General features: G+C 38.1%; 1 protein-coding gene across 1 annotated transcript in view; it reads left to right on the forward strand.

Moving 5' to 3' along the window:
* The window catches only part of STAT4 (signal transducer and activator of transcription 4), a 138748-nt gene that overhangs the window by 70563 nt on the left and 45120 nt on the right, over window positions 1–23065 (forward strand). The window contains exons 5-7 of the mRNA XM_031960295.1: window positions 3012–3104; window positions 15817–15895; window positions 18504–18589. Of these exons, the coding sequence (XP_031816155.1) occupies window positions 3012–3104; window positions 15817–15895; window positions 18504–18589 (258 nt within the window). The remainder of the gene's footprint in view (window positions 1–3011; window positions 3105–15816; window positions 15896–18503; window positions 18590–23065) is intronic.

Consider the following 23065-nt stretch of genomic DNA (forward strand, 5'->3'; position numbering starts at 1 on the left):
TTATACAGTTATCTTGCTACACAAGAAAAATCAGATTTAGAAATAAGGTAAAAATAACCTGAGAAGGAAAATAAACATGCAAGCAGACAAAAACAGGAATGGAAATGCTATGTTGTGGTCAGCACTCATTTCCCATAGTTCTTTCACTGGGTATAGCTGGTTCTCTTCATTATTGAACACTTGGAACTGATCATCATCATTGTTGAAATGAACAGAAGTGTATAATAATCTCCTGATTCTGCTCATTTCACTCAGTTCATGTAAGTCTCTCCAGGCCTTTCTGAAATCATCTTGCTGGCCATTTCTTAACAGAACAATAATATTCCATAACATTCATATACTACAACTTAAAACCTTATTTCAAATCCAGTCTTAGACACTTACTACACTGCTCACTACACTGAGCAAATCACTTAACCTATGTTTAGGTTTCAACTCTCAAATAGGGATAATAACCGCAAACTCATAGACTTGTAAGGATCAAATGAAATAATATTTGTGAAGTGCTTAACTGCACAAATTATTTGTTACCAATTTTCTTCTATCTTCCCATTGTTTTCATTTATAGATTAATTTAGATGGGAGCTGAAGTCCTTTCTGTATCTAAAACTCTGTAGTTTTGTAAGGCAGAGAGATCAATTGGGAGGCTATTGCAATAGTCCAGGTAAAAGATGATAAGGACTAAAGATGATAAAGAACCACAGATGTGATTGTCTTTGCAGGTAGTAAGAGTCTGATGTAGAGGGAGCTGTGAAGGAAGAAATGAAAATCCCATTCTAAACTTCATATCTTTCCTCATATTGTCTTCCTCATTGAGAATTTACTCCTTTTTTTCCTTCTAACTAAATATTTCCCTTCCTTCAATGCCCCACTTGATCTTCCCTTATCTTACTCTTCTAGCCTTCATCAATTTCCTTTTCTCTAAATTTCTATTATACTTAGTATCTCTACCAATATAATGTTGTTTCTCCTTGAGGACAAGAGACTTCACTTCTGTATTTCTCACAGCGTTTAGCTCAGTGCTGAATGTATAGCAAGTATTCAATAAATATTATTTTACATACGGGATTCTGAAATCCCCTAAGATCTCCAACTCCAAAAACCCTTGCTACTTTTCCCATATAGAGTGTGGGCTGTTTGGGGTAATCAGCTGTGAAAGTTCTAGCCCTATCCCTAACCAATGAAAATTCTCTATAAAGAATGACAAATCCAATATCAAAAACATTTCAAAAAAACATAAAAACGCTGTCAATAAAAAGGAACATAAAGCAGAAGAATTATGTACTATTTCACGCACAAATTGGTTCAGTTTCTTAAGGCTCCAATCCCTAAAATTGATCCTCTCAAATCTCCCAGAATATCAGAAGAGGGATATAATCACTTCAGGACTCATATTCCAGTCACAGAACACATAGGATTTGGTGCCTTCAGCCTCAAGAAATTCTCATGAAGCTTCTGGGGATAGGCTAGTGACATAATGAAGCTTCTTTTTCTGACTCTAGAATCAATGTGATTTTTCCAGGACAGGCTTTGAAATTCCTGTATCTGTTCTACTGTCTTTCCCTATTTATACTCTTACCTGCAAGCCACAGCTTGTCTTCCCAGGTCTATGCTTCCCCAAAACTGGCAGCCATAAATTTTAAATTTCCTTCCCTTCAGAAATCACCAATAAAGTCTTTACCTAGTGATGTTGCCACTTTGCAGCCCAAAAGACTTGCTGGAAAATGTGTCCAGAGAAAGGCTCTGTGGGCCCCACAACTCCTGAGAAAGAAATCCCGAGGCTTTTTCTCCCAAACCATGCTTACTTCATTATTGATTAATTAAGTCACATTCTTATGATCTTGTGAGAGGGATGCTCCCCCCCCCCCTTCAAGTCACTGAGTGCATTAGTGATTTTGTGACAATGAAATTATAACCATAAATAATTATTACCTTTGTGATTTGGGGTCAATTATTTAACCTCTCTGAGTCTCAATTGTTTCTTCTATAAGACAAAGGGTTTGGACTAGGTGGAAAAAAAAGAGAAATAGGGAAAAGCATTTATCAGATTCCTACTATGTGGCAGGCTCTGTACTAAACTCTTAACAAACATTATTTTATTTGATCCTTACAACAATAGTACAAAATAGGATCCATCATTATCTTTATTTTGCTATTGAGGACACGAAGGCAAACTGAGTTCAAGGGGCTAACAAGTGCCTCAGGCCATATTTGAACTCAGGTCTTCCTGATTCCTAAAGTAAGCAAAACATATAGAGTGCTGAGTCTAAAACTGGGAAGACTTTTTTTCTTCCTAAATTTAAATCAATCTTTCAACAGACATTTACTAGCTGTGTGACTCTGGGCAAGTCACTTAATTGTGTTTGCCTCAATTTCTTTATTTGTAAAGTGAGCTGGAGAAGGAAATGGCAAGCTACTCCATTGTCTTCCCAAATAGGGTATCCAATACACCTTCTGGCTGCCCCGTACTAAACACTAGAGGAATATAAATACTATTTCTACCTTCAAGGACTTTAGTCTAGTAAGGAAGATAAGATCCAGCCAACTAAATAATATACAAAGCAGGCTGAGATGAGTACCTTAAGTATGGCACTTATGGAAGGGAATTTTAAAAGTTCAGGAAAGACAAACTAAGATTTGACCTGCATGTCCTATACTGGCAAACCTTTTCTTATTCCAACAATCATAAATTTGTTATTCATCACATTTACTATTAGCATACTAGACAGAATGCTGAATGTGGAGGCAGGAAAACTTAAGTTCAAATCCTACTTCTGATTCTAGCTCTGAGATGCTGGCCAAAATTTTTTTAACTTTTCTGAGTTTTAGTCTCCTTATTTGTAAAATATTGATAAATATACCCACAATACCTATTTTTGTAGACTATTGTAAGATTTTAAAAAGATAACTTATATAAGCAAATTTCAAAGAGCTATGGAAATAAAACAGTTGTAATTATTACCAAGATGCTATACCAAAATTTCTAACACTGTATGACTGTGCTATTCTAGGGGCCCCTGGAAAAGTCCTTGCAGAACTCTGTGGTTTCAGAAAGGCAGAAAAATGTGGAGCACAAAGTAGCTGCCATCAGAAACAGCGTACAGGTAAGTAAGACCCCTTTCTTATATGGAAAACTTGAAGTTGTCCATGTATAGCCAAATGTATACTGCATAATAATTTTATAATTATTCTGTGGCAAAATAAATCTCCCTCTACTATGTAAGCATATAGACCAATTCCAAAGACATTTTCTAAGGTATAAAAGAAAGACTGGCTTAAATTGCTTATTCAAAGTAGAATTTTTTGTTCTTTAAAGAAGTTAGAAATTTTCTATAGTTGCAATGCCATAACTAAGAAAGAAGTTGTCAATCAATAAACATTTATTAAGCACCTACTATATGCCAAGCACTAATGGTGAGAGTGCTTCCTCCCTAAAGTAGTTCTAAAATTGTTATCCCAATCTAAATAATGAAGACGCAAAGCAGGGATTTACCCAACCAACTCTAAAATTCCCCTCCAAATAATATCAAGATAATGCCTCAAAATGAATTCTGGAGTGGCAGAACCAACAAAAGGATAAGATGATATAATTCCATCCCAACTATACATACAATATGTTGAGCAAAATGTATTCTGTGAAATTTTTAAAATCATGTAGGCATAGCAATCATGATAGCAGACAAGTGAAAAACAAAAATTAACAAATTAAACAAATTAACAAATTAAAAGAGAGAGAAACTATATATATTTTTATTTAATAGCCTTTTATTTACAGGTTATATGTATGGGTAACTTTACAGCATTGACAATTGCCAAACCTCTTGTTCCAATTTTTCCCCTCTTTCCCCCACCCCCTCCCCCAGATGGCAAGATGACCAGTAGATGTTAAATATATTAAAATATAAATTAGATACACAATAAGTATACATGAGCAAACCGTTATTTTGCTGTACAAAAAGAATCAGACTCTGAAATATTGTACAATTAGCCTGTGAAGGAAATAAAAAATGCAGGTGGGCAAAAATATGGGGATTGGGAATTCAATGTAATGGTTCTTAGTCATCTCCCGGAGTTCTTTCGCTGGGTGTAGCTGGTTCAGTTCATTACTGCTCCATTGGAAATGATTTGGTTGATCTCATTGCTGAGAATGGCCAGGTCCATCAGAACTGGTCATCATATAGTATTGTTGTTGAAGTATATAATGATCTCTTGGCCCTGCTTATTTCACTCAGCATCAGTTCATGTAAGTCTCTCCAGGCCTTTCTGAAATCATCCTGTTGGTCATTTCTTACAGAACAATAATATTCCATAATATTCATATACCACAATTTATTCAGCCATTCTCCAACTGATGGGCATCCATTCATTTTCCAGTTTCTAGCCACTACAAAGAGGGCTGCCACAAATATTCGTGCACATACAGGTCCCTTTCCTTTCTTTATGATCTCTTTGGGATATAAGCCCAGTAGTAACACTGCTGGATCAAGAGAAACTATATTTTTATTTGTTTATTTATTTACTATTTTTCATCAGTTGCATTCAAAACAAATTTATTTTACATTTTTTTTAACTTTTTGAGTTCTAGGTTCCCTCCTTTGTTCCCATCCACAGTTAAGAACCACATATGAAATTATATGGAACATTTCCATAAAAATCAAATTGTGAAAGAAAACATAAATCTCCTACCCTAATGAAAATAAAAACCCTCAAGAAAAATTAAGTAAAAAAGAAAGAGACAGAGAAAGAGAGATTGCTTCCATCTGAACAAAAGCAGTTCCTTCTCTGAGTATGAATAGGATTTTTCATCATAAGTCCTTCAGAGTAGATGTGAATGATTGTATTACTGAGAATAGCAAATTCATTTACAGTTGGTCATCCCAGAACATTGCTATTACTTTGTATACAGTACATTTTACTTTGTTTGAATCCATGGAGGACTTTCTAGGTTTCTTTTTTTCCTGAGAACATCCTGTTCATCATTTCTCATAGGACAATATTATATTGTATTTTACATTTTTATGCGATATATTTTGCTAAAAGATACCATATACAATGGTATAGTATAAATTCTAAACATGTGTGCACCAAATCTTATACCACCAAAATTCTTAAAGGAAAAGTTATATGAGGAGGAAATAGTAAATCTTTTCTAGTAAGGTACTTCAACTTTCCCCTTTTAGAACTAGATAAATCTAGCAAAAGAAAAAAAAGAAGAAAGAAGTTAAGGAGATGAATAAAATTTTAGAAAAGGATAAATCTATGGAGAAAATCCAATGGAAATAGAAAGAAATATATAGGAATATAGCTTTTTCTCAACAACACCTTACCTACAAAAATTGATATATTCAGATATAAAAACCTCACAAACAAGTGCAGAAAAGTAGAACCATTAAATGTATCCTTTCCCAGTCATAATGACATAAAAATCACATTCTATAAAAGGAAAGGAATCATAGACTTAAAATTAATTGGAAATTTAAAAATTTAAGCCTAAAGAGAGGATCAAAGGACAAATCACAGAAATAATCAATAATTTCATTAAAAAATGGCAACAATGAGGTAATATACCAAAATTTATGGTATGAGCCAAAGCAATATTTAGAGGAAATTTTATATCTCAAAAATTGCTCTCCCTCTGCAAACTTCTTTGTATGGTCACCTCCAGAGCTTCTTTGTCAAAGCATCCCTGCCCATTTCCCTTACTAGCTCTTTTAGAGACAGAAATTAGTTTCTCTGGGGACAATTATAGCCATCTTTAGATTTTCATATATTATCACTACACCTAACTCAGGTGAAAGGTGTAATGCTGGAGAAACTGAGGCAGGAGAGAAATTAGAGAGTTTTTTAATATTATATTAATTGGAGAGCATAATTGACTGGACAGGACTTTTGTCTCAAAGTATCTAGCAATGAATGGGAGAATCCCAAATCCTTATATATCTTTTACAGACAAAGAAGGGAACAGAAGCGGGAAACTTCTTCACAGACCCATTTGGTTCTGTCAAGATCGGGGGAGGCCATAAATTCTTACTAAAAGTCAGAGTCAGGATGTCTGAATAAAGAAAAGTAAAGATGTCAATAAGATATCCGGGATAGTCTTATCTTTTGGAATATTTTAGAGGGATAGTGTCATAAATTCTTGAGGACAGAAGGAGTTAGGAGTAAGGAAGTCTCAGTCTTAATGAACCCAGAGTGGGGTTTTGCAACTAAGGGGATTGAGGCAGAACAGTTAAGGAAACTGAGATAGAACAATTCAGGGAAACTCAGTCAGAACAATAAGGGAAGCCAGTACAGGGAAACTGAGATAGAACAGTTCAAAGAGACTGTGGCATAACAAAGGTTTCTTAGTTCATTCATTCATTCCTAGTAATATCTCTCTACATCTCTATTAATTATAGGAAATATTTAAGTCTATTCTGTATCCAATTCTATTGAGGATAAAGTACAACCCGTAGGCAAAATGCTAAATTAAGTGATAGCTCTGGATTTTTAAAATTCTCTACAAAAACAGGAAAAAAAATGCGTCAGACATTCATACACCCTCGGGGTATAATATTCTGACATATCATTATACAAAGTTAGTTTTGAAAAAACAAGTCCTATTTGGTCTGTCTCCACAGGTATTATAGAAGTGAAGAAAGAATTCTAAAAAGAATATTTCATCATATTTATCAGTCAAAAAGATGAAACTTGCATCTTACATAAATTCAATCATTTTTCAACCTACAAAGTTATAAAAAATTGGCACTTCTCTGATTTCTGACTACTTACATATATCAGGTTTTTAAATGAAGTGCTCCTCAGACTCCTATGACTCTAGAGAAAGCTTTAGCAAGATAACATAATATCTTATCTTTGATTTTTTCAATTATTTACCATAATATTGGAGTTTTCTTTTAATTACTGTCCACATCATTTTATGTACCTGTGTGATATTTTCTTCATTTAGCTTTTAATTAGCTTTTTGAAACCTATTTGAAAATGCTTGTACACAGATATCTGGAAACTTGTTTGTTCTGTTTTAAATATATTAAAAATTAAAGATTCCAGGAGGGAGGTGATAGTGGATAAAGACAAAGACTCTTCAAAAAGCTGTTTGGAGAAAGTTTAGAGATATGTTTAAAATCATTAAAGTAATTCTAATGAGTTTTTTAAGTAAAACCAATGTTTTTACATAAGCATTACTCTAAGAGCCAGGGAAGAGAAGAAAAGTCAACTGGAGGAAAAATTATATTCCAGATTGGAAGAAAATCAGTATTTAGTAATGCTTACATGTGAATGGATGTGATGAGGTATGGATCGTGGCAGGAATATGGGTTGGTCTCCTAGTTCTCCAAAACACCAAGTTATGGCGGGTTCGCAGCGAGAAACGCTACACAAAAGGCTATGATAAGAAAAGGCACTTTATTAAAAGAGAGAAAGACACTAAGATGTTCTCTTAGTGGGCAATATCAGAGAATTGCCAGGAGACATTTTCTCCAGCTTACTTATATACAGAAACAAAACAATTTGGGTTTTTGCATTCGAAAGGAACGTACTTGGGATGGGTTTGCATCCAAAAGGTGCATAGGTTTTACATCTGAAAGGGACATACTTGGGCTGGGTTTGCATCCAAAAAGGTGAGCATCTGAAAGGAACATTTTAATGCAGATGCTCTCCAGGGCGAGGCTGTATTGTCCTCATCATCTCCCCCCTCAAGCACTAAACACAAATTCTTTTGGAAAAGGGTCTAGTCTCTAGTCTTCTGTATCTACTTCCTTCTGGGGATGGGCGTAGAACTCAACCTAAAGGAGGGAAGAAAGGGAAGTGGTGCTTGGAGGAGAGAAGCGAGATCTGAAGGCGGCAGCCATAGTGTCCAGTGGATGCAAAGTTGGTGTTTCAGTTATTTCAGGGTTCCCGGGTTGCAGGAGAAGTTGAAAGTTTGCAGCTTGTAGCCTAGAAGAAACAAATCTCACGAGCAATTTGAAAACGCAAGGACCAAATATGAGCAGAAGGATAATAATCAGAAGAGGGGTTAGTATAGGTGCCAGTAGGGACCATATCCAGGAATCCCACCCAGTGGACTTGGGGGGTGTAAGAAACTGCTCATGGATGTCTTGCATCCAGGCAGCCTTCTGTAAGATTCTCTCTGTGCGCAACTCAACTTTCCTTGAGTTGTTAATATACATACAGCAAGAGCTGTTGACAGAATCTATAACTTCCTCACAATTATGAAGAATCTCTTCCGATTGAGAGATGTCAGGGAGAAGAGTGGCAGGATTTAAGGTACGACAGACTTGGAGGGACAGGTCCGGGGTATCCAGCAGAAGAGCCTGGTACTTAGTAAGCCTCCCACTTGAGAGCCACTGATGCCCTTTGGCTTCTAAAATGCTTTGGACTCTGTGTGGGGTTAAAACCTCTAATGTCTGACCCAGGGTCAGTTTGGAGGCTTCCTCAATTAACAGGGCTGTGGCAGCCACTGCTCTGAGACAGGAAGGCCACCCTAGGGAGACAAGAGTCCAGTTTCTTTGAAAAATAAGCCACGGGTCTGGGGTCAGGCCCTAGAAGCTGAGTAAGGACACCCAATGCCTGTCCACGCCTCTCATCTACATACAGAGTGAAAGGTTTCTGTAAGTTAGGCAGGGCAAGAGCAGGAGCAGAGGTCAGTTTGGCTTTCAGGGTTTTAAAAGCTTTGACTTGTTCCGGTCCCCATTCGAGAGGAAGGTTATCAGGACCTTGAATAGAATCATAGAGGGGTCTGGCAATAATCCCAAAATTAGGAATCCAGATCCTGCAGAAACCAGCCATTCCAAGGAAGGTTCTTAGTTGCCTTTTTGAGGCAGGATCTGGGAGGCTTAAAATAACCTGTTTCCTCTCCTCAGTTAGAGATCGAGAGGTGGGGGTGAGATTGTGACCCAAATATTTAACTGACTGGCAGGCAATGTGGGCCTTTGGTAGGGAGACCCTGTACCCCCTCGAGGCTAGAAAGTTTAAGGTCTTTGTGGCCGCTATCAGAGACTCCTCTCTGGTCCGTCTGCAAAGTAATATATCATCCACATATTATACAAGGCTGCTGCTGGACAGATTAAGGTCCCGCAGATCTTTAGCTAGGGCTTGGCCGAATAAATGCGGGCTGTCCCGAAAGCCCTGGGGCAACACAGTCCAAGTTAGTTGATGGGGAAGTTCCCCTGGCTTAGCCCATTCGAAGGCAAAAAGGAATCTTGAGTCTTCATGTAGAGGGATACAGAAAAAGGCATCTTTAAGGTCCAGGGTGGAAAACCATTGTGTATTCCCTGGAATTTGTGGGAGAATTGTATACGGGTTGGCTACTATGGGATGGATTGGTATAACCGCTTCATTAATCGCCCTAAGATCCTGCACTAGCCGGTAATCTCCGTTGGGCTTTCTGACAGAAAGAATCGGAGTATTACAAGGGGAGTTGCAGGGAATCAGGAGTTTGAATTTAAGAAACTTGTGGATTAAAGGCTGCAGCCCTATCCTATCTTCCCGCTTAATTGGGTATTGGTGCCTATGAGGAAATACACTAGGATCCCTTAGTCTAATAAGGGCTGGAGTGGCATGCGTGGCTCTCCCAGGGATGCCCTGGTCCCACACGGAAGAGTCTATTTCCCCCCAGATTTCACAGGGAATGTGGGGAGGTCTGGAGAGGAGTGCACAGAGATTATCTGGAGGCCTCACCAGAGAGAATTGGGCTCCCAGTTTCATCATCAAGTCCCTACCCATCAAAGGGCTGGGACAGGAAGGGATAATTAAAAATGAATGTGGAAACAACAGGTCCCCGAACCGACAAGGCAAGGGGAGGGTTTCTAAGCAATGTCTAATTTTCCCTTCAATTCCCATTACCTTATGGGGGGAGGGACGAGTAGGACCCGAATGCTCCAGCAGAACGGAGAAAGAAGCCCCGGTGTCAAAGAGAAAAGAGACTGGCGTACCTCCTACGTCCAAGGTTACCCTAGGTTCGGCTTCGATGATGGAGGTAGGGGGTCCATGGCCAAGCCCAGGACCCCGTCAGTCCTGGCCTGGAGAGGCCTGGAGGGCGAGGCTGGAGGCCGTGGCTCTCCCCTTCTCCAGGCAGTCGCTCTTCCGGTGTCCTTCCCATTTGTACCTGGGGTAAGGGCCTGGCGGCTGGTTACTCTGAGGGCAGTTTTTCGCCCTATGGCCGGGCTAATTGCACCTGGCCTGGCGGCTGGTTCCTCTGAGGGCAGTTTTTCGCCCTATGGCCGGGCTAATTGCACCTAAAGCACAAGCTTTGGGGGCCCTTGGAAATGGCGACAGCCAGAGACTGGGCGTGTTCTCTGTTCCTTGCTCTGACTTTTCGGTCCTCCTCCCAATCCCTGTTATTAAACACCCCAAAGGCGATTTCCACTAATTGATTCTTTGGAGTCTGGGGTCCTAATTCCAATTTCTGCAGCTTCTGTCTGATATCTGGGGAAGACTGGCTAATAAAATGCATGCCGAGGACAGCAGTCCCCTCTAAAGAAGTGGGATCTAGGTTAGTATATTTCCTAATGGCTTCTACGAGGCGCCCCTGAAATAAAGCGGGATTCTCATCAGCTGCTTGGGTGATTTCTCTAAGCTTATCGTAATTCACCTGCTTTTTAATCCCCTTTTTCATACCCTCAATGAGGCAGGTTAGGAAATGATCCCTTTTTTCTCTATCCTCGCTCGCCTGCTGATAGTTCCACCTAGGGTCTACAACAGGCACTGCTGCAGCCCCTGCTTGATATCTACCGGGGGAGGTGACAGCCAACTCGTCTCCAAACTTCTGGGCCAGGTCCCAGATCCTCCTTTTCTCCTCTATGGTACAACAAGTAGAGAGAAGGATGTTAACATCTCCCCAGGACAGATCGTACTGGAGAGTAACAGCTCTAAACCCCTTAGTAAACTTAGTGGGATCTTCAGAATATCTGCCCAGTTTCTCCTTAATCTGGGAAAGATCCAACATAGAAAAGGGCACCTGCACTCTAAGCGTTCCCCCCCCCAGGACTGGCCACTTCCCTTAGGGGGAAAAGATTAGAAGAGGTCCCCAAACCAGAGTCCTGAACCACAGCTGTGATGTGGTCAGGCTCTGGGGGAGGGGTAGGAGGGTGAAGGCTTAGGGCCAGAGTGGCCAGAGGAGGTGGTAGAGGAGGAGAAGGTGAAGGAGGAAGAGGTGGGGGAGGAGGAGGTGGGAGAGAGCGGGAAGAGAAGGAAGTGCCTCTTCTTGTCCAAGAAGGGCTAACCTTGGGAGGGGAAGGAGGGATAGGTCGAGTAGTGTGGGATCTTGGGTCCTCCGTCTGGTAAGGAGATGGCTTTGGAGGCGATTTAGGAGCAACCTGCGGAGGGCCGCAAGATGGGGCAGATGCTCCCTGCACCTCTAAAGAAGTAGGAAGGAGAGAGTCATTCAGAGGATCAGCTTCTTTCTCTATTTCTTCCACAACAGACTTAGCCAGCAACATCCTGCAAGTTAGCAATGCTTTAGGATTCTGGGAAAGGGCCATGAAGGCCTGAACATAAGGAATTTCCATCCATCTTTCTTGTTTCTTGCAAAACAAGTCCAATTCTCTAATAGTGGTGAAATTCATAGAGCCATTAATTGGCCATGTCTCATGTTTGTCTAACTTATAGTGAGGCCAAACAGAATTACAGTAATAGACGAGCCTTTTCGATTTTAAGTCTTTTATACTAAATTTGTTCTTATTTCTCAAGAGATAGCCCAATGGAGAATCTTTAGGGATGGAGGAGAGAAACTGACCCATTTTTGCCACAAGCCCAAACAACTTTATGATTCTATAGCGTAACCTTTCTAGACGTCTCAAGAAAGGTGTCAACGAAAGGCCCTCTTGTAAGAAGACAATTCGTCCAAAAAAAAACAACAACAACAACAACAAAAAGCCAGGATTTCGTCCCTACAACGTCTTGTAGGCGACTAATTTCCTCTTAATCGACTCCCTGAGTCTGTCAGCAGCTTAGGTTCTAACCAGGGGTAACCAGAGCTGTCCCCCGCTATAGAAGAAATTATAATGGGCTTCTTACCTCAGTTAAAAGAAATCCCCGTACGGACCACCAAATGATGAGGTATGGATCGTGACAGGAATATGGGTTGGTTTCCTAGTTCTCCAAAACACCAAGTTATGGCGGGTTCGCAGCGAGAAACGCTACACAAAAGGCTATGATAAGAAAAGGCACTTTATTAAAGAGAGAAAGACACTAAGATGTTCTCTTAGTGGGCAATATCAGAGAATTGCCAGGAGACATTTTCTCCAGCTTACTTATATACAGAAACAAAACAATTTGGGTTTTTGCATTCGAAAGGAACGTACTTGGGATGGGTTTGCATCCAAAAGGTGCATAGGTTTTACATCTGAAAGGGACATACTTGGGCTGGGTTTGCATCCAAAAAGGTGAGCATCTGAAAGGAACATTTTAATACAGATGCTCTCCAAGGTGAGGCTGTATTGTCCTCATCAGATGGAGTCATCTGGCCACAATTTTTCTCATCTAGATAAAAACAGATCATGTGTAGCATAAAAAAGAGATCCCAGAAGAATTCCTGCCTTTTGTAAAAGAATAGAGTTGGTTAGTTAGAACTACTCAGAATCCTATCCTGATGGGGAATGAAGAAAAGGCAGCTTAATGCCTTCACTCTGATAAATTATATGCAGATAATTAGATTCTAGGGGAAAACCATCTGTAAGAGTTGAGAACTTGAAGTGTCAGAGCTTATCCTTAAGTACCAGAATGCTATTGACTGTAAAGGGGAAAAGAGGAGATTTATCTAATTAGCTTTGAGAATAATAGTCCAGCATTAGATTTGTCCTTCAATTGTCTCCAACTCTTCCTGCCCCCATTTAGAGTTTTCTTGGCAAAGGAACTGAAGTAGTTTATTATTTACTTCTCCTAAGGCAAACAGAGCTAAGTGACTTGCCCGGTGCTAATAAATGTCTGAGGCCAGATTTGAACTCAGAAAATTGAGCCTCCCTAACTTCAGAACCAGCACTCTATCTATGCTGTTTCATCTAGCTTTCCAAGGGGTTAGATTAGGCAATAATTAAAAACAATTGAAATTTAATGAAGATGCCAAATTATATTTAAGTATTACAAATTTGTCATATTGAAAGAAAAATTATTAATAAAATTGGTAACTAGCTAAATTAATATTTTAGTTTTTAGAGAAAGGCATTATTTTTCAATCAATCAATCAATCAATATTTCTGAAGTACCCACTAAATGCTAAGTACTGTGCTAGCCCTAAGGATACAAAAAGAGGCAAAAGACAGTGCCTGATTTCAAAGGGCTCACACTCTAATGGGGTAGAGAATAACACATACAAATAATTACAATATAAGATAAATGGAAAATAATTAAAAGAGGGGAGGCACTGGAAATAAGAGAAGTTGGTTAAGGCTTCCTATAGCAGACAGGATTTTATCTAGGATTTAAAGGAGGTCAGGGAAGCCATTAGTGGAAATGAGAAGAGAATTCTGGCCTGAGACACAAATCAAAGAAAACGCCTGAAGCTGAGAAATGCAGTGTCTTGTTTGTGAAATAGCAAGCAGGCCATTGACATCATAGAGAAGAGTACTGAGGAAGTAAGACGTTAAAGTAGACTGGAATGGTAGAAAGGAGACTAGGAGATGCAATAGATAGAGCCCTGTACCTGAAGTCAGGAAGACTTATCTTCTTGATTTCAAATCTGGCCTCACACACTATTTGGATGACCCTGGACAAGTCCCTTAACCCTATTTGCCTCAGTTTCTTCATTTGTAAAATAAACTAGAAAAGGAAATGGCAAACCAATGTAGTACTTTGCTAAGAAAATCCCAAATGGGGTCAGAGTCCCATAGGACCAAACAAGAAGAAGAAGGACCAAACAAGAAGAATGGATCTTGACATGTCAAATTTGAGTTTTAGGAAAATCTGTTGGTAGTTGAATAGAAGATGAACTGCAGTAGGAAGAGGTATATGGCAGAGAGAATCCCAATAAATTATTGCAGTAGTTTAGGCTGAAATGATAAGGACCTGCACCAAAGTTGAGAAGAGAAGAGAAGATAGATTTTGCAAAGGTTAAACTGACAGAATTTGTCAGCATATTGGATATGGGGAGTAAAAGAGAATGAAGAGTTGAGAATTACCACCTACATTATAGGACTGGGATGATGTGTTGCCTTCTAAAGTAGTAGGGAAGGAAGCAATCAGGGTAAGATTTGGAGCCATAGAGTGGAAGGAGAATTGTGAGTTCTATTTTAAACACATTGAGTTTAAGATGACACAGAATCGCTTGTGTATATGTACCATTTTATAAGTATTATATAATTTGACTGAATTATAAAATAAATATAATTTTACCCCCATCTCACAGATGAGTAAACTGAATTTTAGTCTAAATGAGTTATTCATGGTCACACAACTTGTAAGTATGAGGCAAAATTCAAAATCTCTCCTGATTCAAAGTCTACATAATCACATTTTCTCTTAATATAAACTGAAGCAAATTGAAATGAGGACTTAAACAAGTGAGATTTGTAACTAAAAAGTGAGAGAAAACCACTGGAGAAATTAAAAAATGGGAAGTTAATTCAGATTTATGGGTGAAAATGATGACTCTGGAAATAACATTTAGAACTGGATTAAGTAATGAAAGTATAAATCCAGTGAGACCAGAAAGAGAAATGATATGGACTGAAGGTGATTTAGGCAGGAATTATTACTATGAGAAAGGATAGGATCATTCTGAGACAGTCTATATTAAAAGACTATCATGATTATAGTCAATAGTCAAAAGTCTCTGGTTCTGTTGGTAAGAGAACTTATGAATTTCCCATATAACTCATCTAAAACTAGTCTATAGTCTTTAGAGAGTTTCTAGAGTTAAAGTAACTTGTCCATCATAACACAGTTAGTAAATGTATTAGCTATATTATCATCAAGTACACCTTGATAGAAAACACATAATAACATTACATCATAGAAAATAAACTTCTTGAGGTCAGATGTGTTTCAGTTAATCAAATCAATTTGCACTTATTAAGCACCTTCTGTATGTCCTGTGTTAAGTCAACCCAGAGGTTATATTAAGCTTAAAGAGGCAAGAGACAACAGTTTATAGCATAAGCTACTGGAGAGAAATCAAAGGCACTAATGATGTAAAGTGTGTCCCCGTTGATCTTTGGGGGTGGTAGACTTGGGTTTGAGAAACCCTAAGAACTCAATCCCTCCTGGCCTCTGGGAGGGGCCCCATCCTCCTGTTCATAGAGGAAACTCCCAGATGGTAATCTCCTCCTATAATTCAATTGGAGATCTTGGCCTGGGGCATAATCACCACCCTTTATTGAATTGAAAATTAGTCCCTCAAATTCATCTGGAGATTGGTCCCTAGCTCTGGGCCACAAATATACAATGTAATCAAAAGCTGAAACCCCAAAGTTTTACTAAAAATACTAATAGGATTTGGCCCACTGAGTTCTTTCTCAGTGTAATAAACCCATTTTTGCCACAAACCTCACCTTGTGAGATTGCAAATTCTTTCACAAAGCCTAAGATACTGACCAGGAGACCCCCAATGCTGTCTGGATATCTCTCACCCTCATTTCTCACACCTCAATACTAACATTAAAGGAGATGAAAAAAAAGCTTCTTGTAGATAGTGAGTCTTGAGCTGGGACTTGTGTTTTTGTGTTTGAATTCCCAGAATTTAGCTTAGTATCTTATACATAGTACATGTTTAATAAATATTGTTTGAATTGAATGGAGCCAAATTGCCTAAGAGGCATTTAAAATGCTGTTTCTTGAAACCACTATACTGCAATACTAGACTGAATATATTTTTCTTTTAAGATGACAGAACAAGATGTCAAGTATTTAGAAGATTTACAAGATGAATTTGACTACAGATATAAAACAGTACAGACCATAGGTAAGTTTTTTAAAAATAATTCTATAAAACAACATGGCGAATAGGCCCAAAATACCTTATATGTTACTGAGATTACAAAAAGTATACTATCCTATATACTTCTTTAGGATGTGGGACTAAGAGGCAAATGAAAATATTTGGAAGTGCTGACACTTCAAAGAAATATCTATGATGGTGAAGAAATACTTGCCAAATTTGTTACTTCCTTGGTGTAAATACTTTCCCTACCAGTGGAAGTTACGATCCTCTTACACCTTAGTAAACATTCTTTGTAAGTTGATTGTATCAAAAAAAAATCATCTCTATATGGCCACCTTGGAGATGAAACTCTGACTTTAGATAGACCAGTCCTCTATAGATGCTATCTCTGCTTTGGGCCTAAATCTTTTCCACTTAGTAAGAAATTCTAGAGTTTGTGACCAATAGACATAGCCTATAGGAACCTAAGTCGCTCTATGCCATGAAAAAACATCATATCAGGACTTTAATGGAAGCTCAAGGTCATACAACTAGTAAGTGGTAGAGGCAAGATTGAATCTTCACTCTTTCAACACTATTCCTTCATCCAAATTCAACCACTTGAAGGAGATTGTGAGCAAGTTTAGGCTCTGGGAATCTCTGGGCTCTTGTTGTTGTTTGTCCTTAGTTCTTGAAGAGAACCATGACATTAGGGAGGTGATGCCATGACATGCAAGTGACTTGGATTTAAGTGAGGAAAGGCTGGGCAAGGTCACCTGTCTCACTTTCCCCTCCAGAACCATTTGGGTGTAAATGGCCACTTATATAGAGCAAGACAGCTGGAGACAGCTCTGGGTGAAATGGTATACCTTGGCCTTTTTAAGCTAAGGTCTTCAACAGGTCTTAGCTTGACTGAGGCACCCATTCAGTAATTAAGACCAGGTAGCACCTTTCACTTAAGACTATAATAGCTTCCTAATTGGCCTCCCAACTTCAAGTACCCTCCTTTCCAATTCATCTTCCACCTACTTGTCAAAGTGATTTTCGGCAAATAGAATAAATGATCTACTCCACCAAGAACTCTTCTAGGACAGCATAGAATCTCCTGAAGTCAGTTACATTAGCTTCCTGATGTCTTTTTACTTGCAATGACTACTTTCTTATTCTTGCATCAAGCTTATTTAAGATCAAAATGAAAGATGGATTTCAGAAATGGAAAAAGAAGGAAATAAACTGTCTGACAATAGATAAGTCCCCTCCATAAATGTAATGTTGGAGAAAGTGAGGCAAGATAGAGATTAGAGAGTTTTTAATATTTTATTTGGATTTCTGAGAGGGAGGGATTGTTCTGGGGGCATGCTGCCCCCAGGGCTGATATCCAAAGCATCCGGCAACTCATGTGAGTTCTCAGTGACATATATACACACACACACACACACACACACACACACACACACACGGCTCAGTTACAGGGGTAGACTGAGGTAGGGGTGGAGTCAGAGCACTGAGATTGGGAACAGATTATCAATCCGGTTCTGACAGGATGGGGGGAAACACTAGACATTCTGATAAGATGGGATCAAGAAGAACAATGACAGGATAGGAGGTAGGACCATAAATTCTAACAACCTGGGAGTTAAAGAGATGTTCAGCTTAAAGCCAGGAAGTCTGGATTCCCCCTTATCTTAAATTTACACATTGACAATATAAATTGTCAATTTATAACCTTTTATATACAACAATATATAATACAATTATATATAACAATTTATAACCTTAGAGTAAGTAGCCCTGAATTATATCAGTGTTAATGAACCAGAAGGGAGGTTGCAACTAAGGAGATTGAAGCAGAACAATTAGGGAAACTGAGGCAGGACAATCAAGGAAACTGAGGCAGAACAATTTAGGGAAACTGAGTCAAAACAATTAGGGAAAATGAGGCAGGGCAATTAGGGAAACTGTGGCACAATACATTAAGATTCTAATCACTACCCAAGTTGAACAGAGCAAAAAGTCAGTTTGCATTATGCAATTTATAAGTAATTGGTTTTTTAAACTTCAGAACATAATCAAATACACTTAGTAAAATTCAGTGCAACCTGATCTTTATTTTAAATCAAGACATTTCAGGATTTTTAGCTCTCTTAGTTATGTCACATCAATAATTATTTATTAAGTAACTACAGAGTGTCCTGAACTTTGAGTGGTGGTATGAGGGATACAAAGTGACTACCGCATCCCTCATTGCTGGAAAAGAGTTACAAAGTGCTGGCTTGTGGAAATTTCCCTCTCTCCCTTTTTTCCTTCTTTCTCTCTTCCTCAAACATTAAATGGACAATAAGTGAAAAATGTTTCTCCTTATATATCTCTTTTTTTAATCCTCCCCATCTGTTTTCTTTCCACTTATTCTCACATTTCTAGATAAGAGAAAAAACTATATAGGCCATAAGCATAGAGTAAATACACACTGCTTCTAAATTTTTACTCTTGAACCAGAACTTTTATTAGAATCCACAAATAAGTATTGCAAATTTAGACAAACTTAACCATGCCACAGGGAAAGTTTACCATGGAAAGGATTCTGTTTTTTGTTTTATTTTTTCTCCATTTCCCATTTGGTTTTGTTTTTCTTTTTTTTTTTCTACCACAGACCAAGGTGATAAAAACAATGTTCTCGTGAAGCAGGAAGTTTTGACATTGCAAGACATGCTGAATACACTAGACTTCAAAAGAAAGGTTAGTAAAGAAGATTTTGCAGGGATTTTGGTTATTTCCTAAACTTCTACTCCATTTAATTTACTTAGAGTCCATGTCATAGGCAAATCAGTTTACTTCTAGGTATAGTATTCACTGCTTCATTTATTTTTTGTAAGTTTGGATTTGTTTTCAAGGTTAGTCTTCCAAAAGCTGATGGGATATTTCATTGATGGGCTATGTACTATAGCCAAGTTTATTTTGAAGATTTTTACCAATTTCTAGTATATGCAATTAAGACAAGTTCATATATGTTTTAGTTGTTTTATTTAATTTTACAATATCTTGTGGGGAACATAAATGAATATTTAATGTTGCTTACCTTTATTTGATAAAGTAATTGCTTCAATGTGTACTCAGACAAAAGACATATAATTGAATAATTCCATTGGTACCATTCAGTTGTTGCTGATTGTAATAATTTAACTTACACTCAAGGTCCAGCCTTGTGTGTGTGTGCCAAATACTGTTCTAGGTTCTGGGGATACAAATGCAAAAGTAAAAAAACCAAAACCAAAACCCTCTGCTCTCTTTGTAAAATGTGGAGTGGGAAAAGTGTTCCATTTCCTAAAAATAAAAATATCTGAATAATAATTGCTAATGCTAATGCATAGTGCTTTAAGGGTTCTACTTCACACATGTTATTTTATGTGATCCTTGCAACAACCTTATGGGGTAGGTACTATCATGGCTATTTTCCAGAAAGAATAGGCTTGACTGAAGCTGAGAGTTTTAGTACCTTATCAAAGATCACACAGTCATTAAGTGTGTGATTTAAATTTGTCTTTTTAAGCTAAAATCTAGTATTTTATCTACTATGTCACACAGCTACTTTGCAATATTATTAATATCAGGCATAGAACTCAAAGAAGTCAAAGGCAGGAAGAAGCCTAGCACACTGAAATATTTATAGCAGTGCTTCTTGTGGTAGCAAAGAATTAAAAAGCAGATCCTTATTAGCTGGTGGATATCTGAACAAATTATGGTACATGAACATGGTGGAGTATTTTTCCTCTATAATAAAGTGCAAATATAAAGACTTCAAAGGAACAGAGAAAGACACATAAACTGATAGAGAGAGAAATAAGCAGAAACAGAAAAACAAATCCAGTTAACAAACATTTATTAAGTCCCTACTGTGTTCCAGGAAACTGAGAATATAAAGGAAAACAAAAACATAGTCACTGTCCTCATAGAACTGCCAAACTAAAGTGAGAAGAGAACACGCAAACAACTATGAACAAATAAGATATGTAACAGGATAAATTGGAACTAGTCACAGAGAAAAGGTACTAGAAGAAAATCAAAATGGTTTCTTGTAGAAGGTGGAATAAAAGCTTAGATTTGAAGGAAACCAGGAAAGTCAGGGGGTAAAGGTGAAAGAAGAGAGCATCACTATTATGCCAGTGAAAATGAATGGATTTGGGAGGTGGAGAGTCTTGGAGGAGGAGGAGGAGCTATGGTGCCAGAGTCACCAGAATATAGAGTACATGGTGGGGAGCATCCACTTATGAAGAACTGGAAGGTATGAAAAGGCAATTATTAAAAGATAAACAGAGTTTTATATTTGATCCTGGGGGTAATAGAGAGCTACTGGAGTTTATCGAATTGGAGAGTGATGTGGTCAGACTCCCACTTTAGGAAGACCATTTTGATAGCTGCATGGAGGATGGACTGATGTGAAGGAAGATTTGAAGGAAAATGGCTTTACTTCTAAAATGGATATGGGATATCCAGTATGAGATGTATAATAGACATTTGAAAATAAAGGGTTGGAAGAAAAAAGTTAGGACTTGATAATAGATTTGACAATCAGCTGCATAGAGATGATAATTGAACACATGGGAGCTGATGAGATCACAAAGCAAAATAGAATAGAGGTAGAAGAGGGGGAGGGTTATGCACAGAGCCTGGAGGTGTCTCTGGATTAAGAACCAGAAAAGGAGGCAGAAACAGAATGGTCATAAAAGTAAGAGAACAAAGAGAGATCAGTGTTACAAAAACCTAGAAAGAAGAATATATCAAAGAGTGATTAATACTGTTGAAGAATACATAGAAGTCAAGAAGGATGAAGACTGAGATAAGGCCATTAGATTTGGCAATTAAGAGATCATTGGTAACTTTGGAGATTTGTTTCAATTTAATGATGTCAGAAGCAAATCTTCAGAGAATTAAGAGAGAGGAAAGGGATTGGAGACATTGTTATGGATGATCCTTTCAAGAGTTTAGCATTCTTTTCAGCAATGAGATGATTCAGCCCAGTTCCAATGGTCTTGTGATGAAGAGAGTCATCTACACCTAGAGAGAGGACTGCAGGGACTGAGTATAGATCATAACATAGTATTTTCACTTTTTTTGTTGTTGTTTGCTTGCATTTTGTTTTCTTTCTCATTTTTTCCCTTTTTGATCTGATTTTTCTTGCGAAGCATGATAATTGTGGAAATATATATATATATATATATATATATATATATAAGAATTGTACATGTTTAAAATATATTGGATTACTTGCCAAATAGGGGAGAAAATAAAGGGAAGGGAGGGAAAAAATTTGGAATACAAGGTTTTGCAAGAGTGAATGTTGAAAGTTATCTATGTATATGTCTTGAAAATTAAAAACTTTAATTAAAAAAAGAATCCATAAATAAATAAATAATGGGGGCAGGGGGGATTTGGGAGGGGGGGAAGAGGGCATTTAGTCACTCTGGGGCTAATGGAGGACAGATATGATGATACGTTATTAAGGACCATGCCTAGGTGAAGGGGCAGATCAATTCTCCAAGAGCCTTCACAGCTGTGAATCATAAACTTGAAGGCATTGCAAAGCAACCTTCACAGATATTCTTTGTGGATTGGGAATGAAATAAATTGGAGGCCTCTGAGAGGTAAGAGAACACAACTGACTCTCAGTCTCCTTGTATCATCATCATCCTCTCACATGAAGAGATCCATTCTACAGGTCTGAGTTAGACCTCCAGCAGCCACTAGCAAGTGGCTCCTGTATCACAACAATAAGTGGCAAAGACAGATCAAATTAGGTTTTTTTTTTTTTAATCTAAGACCAGGACATAGACAAGAAAGAAATTAAAGATTAGTGAGTGAGGAATCTATAGATGGAGAAAATTAGATGGAATGGGATTTTTTGTGCATGTAAAAGAGTTTGTGTTGGAGAAGAAAAGGGTTACTCTTCACATGAGTGAAGGGTGAAGGAGAAGGTAGTGGCAGAATGCATCTGAGTAATGTGAGATGTGGAAGATATGAGAAGAATATTTCATGAATCTCAGTTGTTTCAGTGAAATATGAAATAAGATTATAAATTGAGCAGATGGGAAGTGAGCCATAGGAAAATTGAGGAGTGATGAAATAGTTTAGAAAAAGAGTAAGAGAATTGTCTTGTAGTGAGAGTTCAGTTGGGATTGTGTAACATAAATTTGCAATAGACTTAGCACAGTTTTTCATGATATTCTCCAGCTTTGTTTAACATGTGAATAGGAACAAAAGCAGAGAACAGTGGGAGTAGTCCATGGCTAAGGTTTGACGTCAAATTCTCAGATGAAGAAATTGAAACTATTTCTAATCATATGAAAAGATGCTCCAAGTCATTATTAATCAGAGAAATGCAAATTAAGACAACTCTAAGATACCACTACACACCTGTCAGATTGGCTAAGATGACAGGAAAAAATAATGATGATTGTTGGAGGGGATGCGGGAAAACTGGGACAATGATGCATTGTTGGTGGAGTTGTGAACGAATCCAACCATTCTGGAGAGCAATTTGGAACTATGCTCAAAAAGTTATCAAACTGTGCATACCCTTTGATCCAGCAGTGTTAGTACTGGGCTTATATCCCAAAGAGATCATAAAGAAGGGAAAGGGACCTGTATGTGCACGAATGTTTGTGGCAACCCTCTTTGTAGTGGCTAGAAACTGGAAACTGAGTGGATGCCCATCAGTTGGAGAATGGCTGAATAAATTGTGGTATATGAATATTATGGAATATTATTGTTCTGTAAGAAATGACCAACAGAATGATTTCAGAAAGACCTGGAGAGACTTACACGAACTGATGCTGAGTGAAACAAGCAGGACCAGGAGATCATTATATACTTCAACAATACTATATGATGACCAGTTCTGATGGACCTGGCCATCCTCAGCAAGGAGATCAACCAAATCATTTCCAATGGAGCAGTAATGAACTGAACCAGCTACGCCCAGAGAAAGAACTTTGGGAGATGACTAAAAACCAATTCATTGAATTCCCAATCCCTATATTCATGCCCACCTGCATTTTTTATTTCCTTCACAAGCTAATTGTATAATATTTCAGAGTCTGATTCTTTTTGTACAGCAAAATAACAGTTTGGTCATGTATACTTATTGTGTATCTAATTTATATATTAATATATTTAACATCTACTGGTCATCCTGCCATCTGGGGGAGGGGGTGGGAG

This window comes from Sarcophilus harrisii, chromosome 3 (genome assembly GCF_902635505.1).
Source record: "Sarcophilus harrisii chromosome 3, mSarHar1.11, whole genome shotgun sequence".
Classification (NCBI taxonomy): domain Eukaryota; kingdom Metazoa; phylum Chordata; class Mammalia; order Dasyuromorphia; family Dasyuridae; genus Sarcophilus; species Sarcophilus harrisii.